Here is a 12,042-nt window from a genome sequence, read left to right as displayed (position 1 = left end):
CCTGCACGAGGACAGTATCTCGTTTCAGGTGTTCGTAAGTAGCTACGTATTCCTCTCTCTCTCTCTCTCTCTCTCTCTCTCTCTCTCTCTCTCTCTCTCTCTCTCTCTCTCTCTCTCTCCGTCTCCCTTTGATTTCCTGCTTCCGGGTAACCTAAATAGCGTTTCATCCTGCGAGAGCGCGGGACGTCTTGGTGGGCAGTCAATTTTCCGGCTAGAGCACCACCCACTACCAACGTGTGTGTGTGTCCTCCCATTCATTCATTTTCTCGAGGCAGAACTGTGTACCTCAGGCTGGGAGGGGGGGTGATCCCTTCCTCTCCACTGATGGGGGTTGGGGGATGGGTTTCAGCAGCTATAAACAGCTCGCATTGTCCGAGGCGCTTGATTAGAATCTTAATCCCCGTGATTGCGGCGGTACGGTCCTTAACCACGACGGTACGATCCTTGTGCACGACGGTACGATCCTTGTGCACGACGGTACGATCCTTGTGCACGACGGTACGATCCTTGTGCACGACGGTACGATCCTTGTGCACGACGGTGCGATCCTTCGAGCACGACGGTACGATCCTTGTGCACGACGGTGCGATCCTTCGAGCACGACGGTGCGATCCTTCGAGCACGACGGTACGATCCTTGTGCACGACGGTGCGATCCTTCGAGCGCGACGGTACGATCCTTCGAGCACGACGGTGCGACTTTTGAGCACGGCGGTCCGACTCTTTGGGTATAATAGCCTTGGCCTTTGACGTAATGCTGTAAGGGTCAGGTCAAAGGTCAGGACATCTTACCTATGAAACATAACCTCCTTCTGCAGCGGTAATCAATTACCGTACACAAGCCGTCATGATCGAGGTTAAGAGGTAATCTGTTACCTCACATCACACAAGCTGTCATAATCGAGGTTACTTAGGGAAGTTTGCCTAAGATAAAGGCTGAACATTTACCGTTAAAAAGATTCGTTTGTATGTTTTGATCATAGTTTACGATACCCATCGTCCGCCAGGGTTATAGATTAGCCACACGCAATACAAGCTTTTCATATCTTGCGATGTTGGCGCCTCCGACCGCCTGGGTTTGGCACGGCCGCCTTTGAGGATGTTTTTTTTTTTGGCCGAGATAACATTGACCCTTTAAAAAGAAACACACACACACACACACACACACACACACACACATATATATATATATATATATATATATATATATATATATATATATATATATATATATATATATATATATATTTCTTTCTTTCATACTATTCGCCATTTCCCGCATTAGCAAGGTAGCGTTAAGAACAGAGGACTGGGCCTTTGAGGGAATATCCTCATCTGGCCCCCTTCTCTGTTCCTTCTTTGGGAAAAAAAAAAAACAAGAGGGGAGGATTTCCAGCCCCCCGCTCCCTTCCCTTTAAGTCGCCTTCTACGACACGCAGGGAATACATGGGAAGTATTCTTTCTCCCCTATCCCCAGGGATAATATATATATATATATATATATATTGGAAAGGATCACAATTTTGCGCGTGATCAAGATATTCTTTTGAGTCCACTGGGAAAATGAAACACGAAAAGTTCCCAAGTGCACTTTCGTGTAATAATCACATCATCAGGGGAGACACAAGAGAGAAAAATAACAGTTAGTTGATATACATCGTAGAGAACTTTTCGTGTTTCATTTTCCCAGTGGACTCATAGGAATGTGTATATATAACCCTGACAGTACTTAATGATATTGAGAAATTCTATTCACTCCTGTGTGGAATTTCTGGTCCAGGGAGCCGTCCATTATCGACAGAAAAAAAGAATTCACAGTATACGCTGTTTTGATCGACCGCCAGGAGAATATAGAACGCGCCAACAGTCCACCGATTATTTTCCAGTTCTTCATCTTGTGTGTTTGTTGTGTGGCCTTGTGTTCTTCCTCCTCTTGTATTTCTGACGTTATTTCGTTGTTGGGAAATTATAGCGTTCCTTCTATCGACTGATTAATATATATTTGTTCTCGTCTTCTAGAAATGTTATAATGCATTGTTTTTCTTTCGCGTCTGTTTTCATAATGAGTTCTATTTACCTTAATGTACAGTACTTGTTTTCAGGATGGTCTCTTTTTATGATAATGTTTTTTTTTTTCCCCCTAGTGTATAGTTTTCGTGGTGTCTGTTGTTATTGTAACCCCTCTGTACGATAATTCACTTGTGTGTTGTTTTCGTCTCCTCATATTTTTGGTTCGCACAGAAATTTGTCAGTCCTCTTTTACATAATACCTTCATGAATTATTCATATTCAACCACAACTGCGCTTAATTGCGCTACCTTACGAAGAAAAATGCTTTTTTGATAAAGATTTTAGATAATTAAGGTCGGTTAGTTAGTGGGACCTCAGGCCTGTATCTATTTATCTGCCTGCCCCATTAAGGCCCAAAACGACAGAAAAATAACCGCAGATCAAAAGATTTTGAACACTCCTCGGATGTTCAGAATAATTCTAAGAACATTCACGTTCTCACTATATATATATATATATATATATATATATATATATATATATATATATATATATATATATATATATATATATATAGCTGAGAGTAAATGCGAATAAGAGCAAGGTTATTAGGTACAGTAGGGTTGAGGGACAAGTCAGTTGGGAGGTAAGTTTGAATGGAGAAAAACTGGAGGAAGTAAAGTGTTTTAGATATCTGGGAGTGGATTTGGCAGCGGATGGAACCATGGAAGCGGAAGTGATACATAAGGTGGGGGAGGGGGCGAAAGTTCTGGGAGCGTTGAAGAATGTGTGGAAGTCGAGAACATTATCTCGGAAAGCAAAAAGGGGTATGTTTGAAGGAATAGTGGTTCCAACAATGTTATATGGTTGCGAGGCGTGGGCTATAGATAGAGTTGTGCGGAGGAGGGTGGATGTGCTGGAAATGAGATGTCTGAGAACAATATGTGGTGTGAGGTGGTTTGATCAAGTAAGTAATAATAGGGTAAGAGAAATGTGTGGTAATAAAAAGAGTGTGGTTGAGAAAGCAGAAAAGGGTGTTTTGAAATGGTTTGGTCACATGGAGAAAATGAGTGAGGAAAGATTGCCAAGAGGATATATGTGTCAGAGGTGGAGGGAACGAGAAGTGGGAGACCAAATTGGAGGTGGAAAGATGGAGTGAAAAAGATTTTGAGTGATCGGGGCCTGAACATGCAGGAGGGTGAAAGGCGTGCAAGGAATAGAGTGAATTGGAACGATGTGGTATACCGGAGTCGACGTGCTGTCGGTGGATTGATCCAGAGCGTGTGAAACGTCTGGGGTAAACCAAGGAAAGTTGTGTGGGGCCTGGATGTGGAAAGGGAGCTGTGGTTTCAGTGCATTATACCTGACAGCTAGAGACTGAGTGTGAACGAATGTGGCCTTTGTTGTCTATTCCTAGCGCTACCTCGCGCACATTTGGGGGTAGGGGGTTGTTATTTCATGTGTGGCGGGGTGGCGATGGGAATGAATAAAGGCAGACAGTATGAATTATGTATATGTGTATATATGTATATCTCTGTGTGTGTATATATATGTATACGTTGAGATGTATAGGTATGTATGTTTGCGGGTGTGGACGTGTATGTATATACGACAGCGACGAAGCAAAATAAATAAATGCTAGAATATATATATATATATATATATATATATATATATATATATATATATATATATATATATATATATATATATATATATATATATATATATATGGGCTTAAGGATAATTGTAAAAAAAATCTGTAACTTATATCTCGCATCAATTAAGAATCCTAGGCCATCATGGTGCCCATTAATAAAAGTACAAAATCAGTATTCAAAATCAAGATGTGATATAACTTTCAGAGATTTTGACAATATGAAAGATTTTTTTTTTTCTTTTTTTACAGAGAAGTCGATTTCCCATCAAAGAACGCATCTATATGCAATATTTCTGATTCAGAGGAACATTATCTTTTTTTGAAATGTTAAATTCGCCTCGAAGACCATTTCAGAGCTTGATAAATGTGAGGGGAAATTGCTTTTCAACGTCCTTTTAGTGATTCCACTCAATCTTTTTCTTTTTTATATTGCCTATGGCTTGAGTGCATTACTGGACGAAAAAAACTTGTGGTAAAAATATGACATTTCTATTTTCTTTTTACTTTTTATCGAATTCTTTCATGAATGAGGATTCGTAAGTAGCATTAATTCGATCGGAAATGGAGGTGCATTTGGGAGTAAAATAAAAGACGATAGCATAAGGGGTTTTTACCGGCGGGGTTTCTGGGGCAGGTTGAGACGGAGGGAGCATCGCCAATCAGCGTGACAAGGGCCGCGCCATCCTGGGGTAATGGGATCCCAGACGCCCCTCGTCCGGGATTACTGGCCGACCACCGCGCTCCGCCCTCACCACCAGACCTGCTCTACAAGCTCGCTCTAATGAGCCCTAGTGGACCGAAAATAACCAGAAAAATATGGGATATATACATATAATATATATATATATATATATATATATATATATATATATATATATATATATATATATATATATATATATATATATATATGCACTTTTTCATGTTTCATGCGTTAGCAGTGCAGCTCCAGGAACAGACGAAGAAAGGCCACATTCGCTCACATCTTCCCTCTAGCTTGAGATGTGCAGTGCACCGAAACCACAGCCTCTTATCCACATCCCTTTCCGAGGTTTCCCCCCGGCCGCTTCACATGATTTATTTCAGTCCATTGACAGCGCGTCGACCCCTGTATACCACATCGTTCCCGTGCGCGCCTTTCATCCACCTGCATGTTCAGGCCCTGATCAATCAATTTTTTTTTTACTCCACCCTTCCACCTCCAGTTTGGTCTCCCCCTTCCATTTATTCTCTCCACTTCTGACATATATGTCCTCCTTTTCAACCTCCCCTCATTCATTCTCTCCATATGTCCAACACATTTCAACACGCCCTCTTCAGCTCTTTCAACCACACTCTCATTTATAAACGTATCTCAAGTTTGGCATTGGGGCGAGACAGGATGGTTTGGGTGAGTTTGAGAAGAGAGACCTTGAAAGAAGCGGAGTTTTTAAATAACTGAGAAATTACATGGCAAGGCAAAGACGACTCTTTACATACATACATATATATAACTGGAATAACGGTCGAGAAGAGAAGAATTTACAGCACCTTACTAGATGTTCTAGGTGGGATGTTTTGATGGGAAAGTAGGGTTTACTGAGGAACATACATCAGGGAGAGGTTGACTTGCAATTTTGTATGGGGGTAAGTAAAGTCGCCAGGAAAAGAGAAAAAGAAGATGCACGAAGGTATCTGCAGGGAAGGAGCGCGAGTCATTGGGTGGAATACAAGAGAAAACGACGGGAGGTCAATAGAAAAGTTTGGGAACTGGGAGAGAGAGAAAGAGGGTAAACAAAAGATGGAGTGAGGAGTCGAGAGCATCAATGAATATAATAAAGGTCATGTTTATGAGGGAAGAACCCTCCCGTCCTCATGATCTCCGGTGCCCTTCCTATTATAACGACCCCCACAGAGGCATACCGGCCCTCACGGCAACCCTACCTGCTTCCACGGCCGGGTTCACCCCATAGGATCTACAGGTTAATGTTTACCTTCAAATTTACGGGGAAGGATCGTCAGGTTGGGGGTTACAAGCTACTGGTGAGGAGGATGTACGGTTGGATGTATACACTAGCAAGGATTTAGATGAGAAAACGCTGGTGATACACCTAACCAATTGCGGAGGAAGGTATATCATAGATATTGATATATGACTATATCTAGTGGCCAGGGTAGCAAGTGTGTGTACCCCAGGGGAAGTGGCCTTCCTGCCCACAGGGTAGCAAGTGTGTGTACCCCAGGGGAAGTGGCCTTCCTGCCCACAGGGTAGCAAGTGTGTGTACCCCAGGGGAAGTGGCCTTCCTGCCCATAAGCCAGCCTTGGGGGTGCCGGCATTGTTGTCCCTAACTCTCGAAAATTAATTCCCAGCGGAGGAGGCGTGTGTTTCTATGCACTGTACCCACTCCACGTAAGAGGGGACGGAGTGGATAGACAGATACGTCTTGCGATTACTGTGCGACCGTCGGGCAAAGCTAAAGGAAGCAGGATTTACTGATAAGGGATTAATTAGGAGGGAGTTATCCCTGTAATTCAGTGAATTTCTTTTTTCATTTTTTTATTTTTTTTAGGGGGGAGGGTAAAGTTTATTCAGGACATTTGAAAAAGAGAAAACTTACCAGGGTAAGATTCACTTAGGAAAGTTTATAAGGGATTTACCGCATGATTACCGGGGAGGATTTACCACAGGAAGTTTACTAGGGAGAGTTCATCCTGGAGGATTACTGGAAGAATTCATTAAGCGGGATTTACCGAGAAGGTCCGTTTGTGCGGATGTTGCCTGCCTTTAACGATATCCTTGTGGGGATTACCAGTGGCAAGGTGAGACGCTCATCCGGACCCCGGCTTATACCAACGCATGCGCACTCCTCCTCCCCCGATCTTTATGAACATCCAACAGACGGAGATATATTTTTTTTCCCCTTTAAGTTCTCTTTTCTTGGTTTAGCGAGAGGACGAGACGATTCTTAGGCGTCCATGACACTGACACAGTCACAACTGCATAATCGCACAAGATAACGATTAGAAGTTAGCGCCTGGGCAAAGAGGATGCATGTAACTGTGGCTGGGGACAACAGTCTTGGGCCATAAGGCGTTGTTCACCCGGGACCCTTGCAATGTCGCAGTTGGCAACAGAACGCCCCAGGCACAGAGACACAGCAGCCAGGGAACCTCTAGCGACGCCAGCCTAGGAGGCGTCAGTCACAGACCAGCCATCATGGACGGATGGATGAAGTAAGACGAAAAGTTCGCGTTCGTAGACTTATTAGAGATGTTATCTTGAACTAAATGGCAGTCGTGGACTTACTAAAGATGTAATCTTTAGCGATGAGTAACTGCTGGACTCATAAAAAAGACGTCAGCTTTGACTATATCTATCGTGGACTTGTTAAAGACGTCAGCTTTGATTATATCTATCGTGGACTTGTTAAAGACGTCAGCTTTGACTATATCTATCGTGGACTTGTTAAAGACGTCAGCTTTGACTATATATCTATCGTGGACTTTTTAAAGACGTCAGCTTTGACTACTATATATCTATCGTGGACTTGTTAAAGACGTCAGCTTTGACTATATCTATCGTGGACTTGTTAAAGACGTCAGCTTTGACTATATCTATCGTGGACTTACTAAAGACGTCAGCTTTAAATATATCTATCGTGGACTTGTTAAAGACGTCAGCTTTGACTATATATCTATCGTGGACTTATTAAAGACGTCAGCTTTAAATATATCTATCGTGGACTTGTTAAAGACGTCAGCTTTAAATATATCTATCGTGGACTTGTTAAAGACGTCAGCTTTGACTATATATCTATCGTGGACTTGTTAAAGACGTCAGCTTTGACTATATATCTATCGTGGACTTGTTAAAGACGTCAGCTTTGACTATATATCTATCGTGGACTTGTTAAAGACGTCAGCTTTAAATATATCTATCGTGGACTTGTTAAAGACGTCAGCTTTGACTATATATCTATCGTGGACTTGTTAAAGACGTCAGCTTTGACTATATATCTATCGTGGACTTGTTAAAGACGTCAGCTTTGACTATATCTATCGTGGACTTGTTAAAGACGTCAGCTTTAAATATATCTATCGTGGACTTGTTAAAGACGTCAGCTTTAAATATATCTATCGTGGACTTGTTAAAGACGTCAGCTTTAAATATATCTATCGTGGACTTGTTAAAGACGTCAGCTTTGACTATATATCTATCGTGGACTTGTTAAAGACGTCAGCTTTGACTATATATCTATCGTGGACTTGTTAAAGACGTCAGCTTTGACTATATATCTATCGTGGACTTGTTAAAGACGTCAGCTTTGACTATATATCTATCGTGGACTTGTTAAAGACGTCAGCTTTAAATATATCTATCGTGGACTTGTTAAAGACGTCAGCTTTGACTATATCTATCGTGGACTTGTTAAAGACGTCAGCTTTGACTATATATCTATCGTGGACTTGTTAAAGACGTCAGCTTTGACTATATATCTATCGTGGACTTGTTAAAGACGTCAGCTTTAAATATATCTATCGTGGACTTGTTAAAGACGTCAGCTTTGACTATATATCTATCGTGGACTTGTTAAAGACGTCAGCTTTAAATATATCTATCGTGGACTTGTTAAAGACGTCAGCTTTAAATATATCTATCGTGGACTTGTTAAAGACGTCAGCTTTAAATATATCTATCGTGGACTTGTTAAAGACGTCAGCTTTGACTATATCTATCGTGGACTTGTTAAAGACGTCAGCTTTAAATATATCTATCGTGGACTTGTTAAAGACGTCAGCTTTGACTATATCTATCGTGGACTTGTTAAAGACGTCAGCTTTAAATATATCTATCGTGGACTTGTTAAAGACGTCAGCTTTGACTATATATCTATCGTGGACTTGTTAAAGACGTCAGCTTTGACTATATCTATCGTGGACTTGTTAAAGACGTCAGCTTTAAATATATCTATCGTGGACTTGTTAAAGACGTCAGCTTTGACTATATCTATCGTGGACTTGTTAAAGACGTCAGCTTTAAATATATCTATCGTGGACTTGTTAAAGACGTCAGCTTTAAATATATCTATCGTGGACTTGTTAAAGACGTCAGCTTTGACTATATATCTATCGTGGACTTGTTAAAGACGTCAGCTTTAAATATATCTATCGTGGACTTGTTAAAGACGTCAGCTTTAAATATATCTATCGTGGACTTGTTAAAGACGTCAGCTTTGACTATATATCTATCGTGGACTTGTTAAAGACGTCAGCTTTAAATATATCTATCGTGGACTTGTTAAAGACGTCAGCTTTAAATATATCTATCGTGGACTTGTTAAAGACGTCAGCTTTGACTATATATCTATCGTGGACTTGTTAAAGACGTCAGCTTTGACTATATCTATCGTAGACTTGTTAAAGACGTCAGCTTTGACTATATCTATCGTAGACTTGTTAAAGACGTCAGCTTTGACTATATATCTATCGTGGACTTGTTAAAGACGTCAGCTTTAAATATATCTATCGTGGACTTGTTAAAGACGTCAGCTTTGACTATATCTATCGTGGACTTGTTAAAGACGTCAGCTTTGACTATATATCTATCGTGGACTTGTTAAAGACGTCAGCTTTGACTATATATCTATCGTGGACTTGTTAAAGACGTCAGCTTTGACTATATATCTATCGTGGACTTGTTAAAGACGTCAGCTTTGACTATATCTATCGTGGACTTGTTAAAGACGTCAGCTTTGACTATATATCTATCGTGGACTTATTAAAGACGTCAGCTTTAAATATATCTATCGTGGACTTGTTAAAGACGTCAGCTTTAAATATATCTATCGTGGACTTACTGAAGGCGTCAGCTTTAAATATATCTATCGTGGACTTGTTAAAGACGTCAGCTTTGACTATATCTATCGTGGACTTGTTAAAGACGTCAGCTTTAAATATATCTATCGTGGACTTGTTAAAGACGTCAGCTTTGACTATATATCTATCGTGGACTTATTGAAGGCGTCAGCTTTAAATATATCTATCGTGGACTTGTTAAAGACGTCAGCTTTAAATATATCTATCGTGGACTTGTTAAAGACGTCAGCTTTGACTATATATCTAGGTACTTACTTCACCGTGGAGCTCCTGCGGACGTGCCTCACCCACCGATGGTCTTGTAAGGAGCTCCTGCTGTACTACAGATGGTGCCGGCGGCAACATTCACAGCCGGAACTCTCTCTCTCTCTCTCTCTCTCTCTCTCTCTCTCTCTCTCTCTCTCTCTCTCTCTCTCTCTCTCTCTCTCTCTCTAGGGAAATATGACAGAAGCGGTGCACGGTGGCAGCATGAAAGCTGTGGACTCTCTCTCTCTCTCTCTCTCTCTCTCTCTCTCTCTCTCTCTCTCTCTCTCTCTCTCTCTCTCTCTCTCTCTCTCTCTCTCTCTCTCTCTCTCTCCCCACCCCCAGCTTCCTGGAACTCCCCCAGCTTCCTGTTCCTGTTGGGGACGTGGAATGAAGCGCTACTGGGTGAGGGAGGCTTGGGGAAAGCATTTATATATGTTCACTCTTCAACGACTTTTTACCTTTTTCTTCGGGGTTAGGTTATTTTTGTCATTTTCGTGATATAGTTCCTCAGGGAACGGTACTGTGGTCTGGTGCTGACGTGGTCGTCCTGGGATTAAATGATGAGATAATGAGGCTTGATCTCTTTTTTTTCGGGAGAGAGAGAGAGAGAGAGAGAGAGAGAGAGAGAGAGAGAGAGAGAGAGAGAGAGAGAGAGAGAGAGAGAGAGCACTCCTGGCATTATCAAGGTATTTGAGCGTTAACTGGGGAAGCAATCTTAAAAAGTGTTCTCAAATCTTTTTGTTCCTTGGTGAAAATCTGACGCCAGAATGACCGGGATTCACTGCAGTAAAAGTCTTTATGCAGAGTGATGGCTGTCATCATTCTCACTGTTAGAGCTCAAGTGTCATCACAGTTTTCACTGCATTTTGCTACTTTCTTCATCATTATCAACACTGTTGTAAAACAATGTTCACTGTCACAGTTTTCACTGCATTTTGCTACTTTCTTCATCATTATCAACACTGTTGTACAACAATGTTCACTGTCACAGTTTTCACTGCATTTTGCTACTTTCTTCATCATCATCAACACTTCTGTAAAACAATGTTCACTGTCACAGTGTCTTCAGCCCTCATAACATTCTAGCAGTGTCTTCACTGCCATTATAGGGTTTGGTTACTGTAGAGTCAGCTTCGGTGTCTTCACTGGTTTGAATTAATCATTATCTTCACTGTGTCCTTATGATAATCCAGCATCTTTTAGCATTATGATGACCATCAATATCTTGTCAACATGATTTTTAACAACATGTCAAGATGATACTATTCTAGGAATATCTTAGTCACTGTTACTTTAGCTGTTCTTCCAACCACAATAATAAGAATATCTCTACACTCGACAGGATATTTAAGCCATATCTAAAATAATGTATTCGCGTCTTCACTATTATTATATTTAAGCCACATCTTCACCATCACTATTATGGTGATGATCACTATGATATTTGACCATCACCATAATATTTTGGAAGTGACTTTTGAACTAACATTGGTATCAGTATGTGTACATTTTGTTCACTTTTGCTCGGATGTTTTAGCAGTCTTCACTGGCAACCCATTTATTCTGGTACTCTTTAAATTAGGTGATTAAGGCGTCTGATGAGGTTGGGTAAGTGTTAATTAGGCGACTGGAGTACTAAATACGAGTACCACCTAGTTATATGATGTACTAACTAGGTATCCTCGATATTACATAAGCAGGCCAGATCCTAATCACGTGTCCTGGGTACTCACTGATTACTTCAGGTACTAACTGATTACTTCAGGTACTAACTGATTTCTTCGGGTTCCTAACTGATTACTTCAGGTACTAAATGATTACTTCAGGTTCTAACTGATTACTTCAGGTACTAATTACTTCAGGCTACTAACCGATTACTTCAGGTACTAACTGATTACTTCAGGTGCTAAGTGATTACTTCAGGTTCTGACAACTTCGTTTTGGTTTACTTGCAGTGCTTCATCACCTGACGGTGGTGATGCTGGCCCTGGCGATGGCGGGGCTCGTCACCTGCGTCTTGCTCTTCATCGGCCTTTGCAAGGTGAGCTCCTCGTCCCATCTCCCCTTCCCTCTCCCCGTAAGGAAAGGGGGGAGGGGGGGCTGGCGGTCAATACCTCATGGTTGGGCTGTACCATGAGACCCTCCCGCCCCACCCGGCAGTTTTTAACCACTCCTGAATTGGTGTATGGGTAAGTAAGTGTGTGTGTGTGAGTATAGGTGTTACCGGACACCTCCCCCTCGCTCCCCTCGCCTGCAGGTGGTCACACCGCG

General features: G+C 41.6%; 1 protein-coding gene across 3 annotated transcripts in view; it reads left to right on the top strand.

The window, feature by feature from the left end:
• Positions 1-12,042, top strand: part of LOC139756361 (uncharacterized) — an 84,819-nt gene that overhangs the window by 14,473 nt on the left and 58,304 nt on the right. For all 3 annotated transcript variants that reach the window (XM_071675727.1, XM_071675728.1, XM_071675726.1), the window contains exon 4: positions 11,727-11,812. In XM_071675727.1, the coding sequence (XP_071531828.1) occupies positions 11,727-11,812 (86 nt within the window). The remainder of the gene's footprint in view (positions 1-11,726; positions 11,813-12,042) is intronic.

The sequence above is a fragment of the Panulirus ornatus genome, chromosome 21, assembly GCF_036320965.1.
Source record: "Panulirus ornatus isolate Po-2019 chromosome 21, ASM3632096v1, whole genome shotgun sequence".
In the NCBI taxonomy this organism is placed as follows: domain Eukaryota; kingdom Metazoa; phylum Arthropoda; class Malacostraca; order Decapoda; family Palinuridae; genus Panulirus; species Panulirus ornatus.
This window is presented reverse-complemented; position numbering and strand designations above follow the sequence as displayed.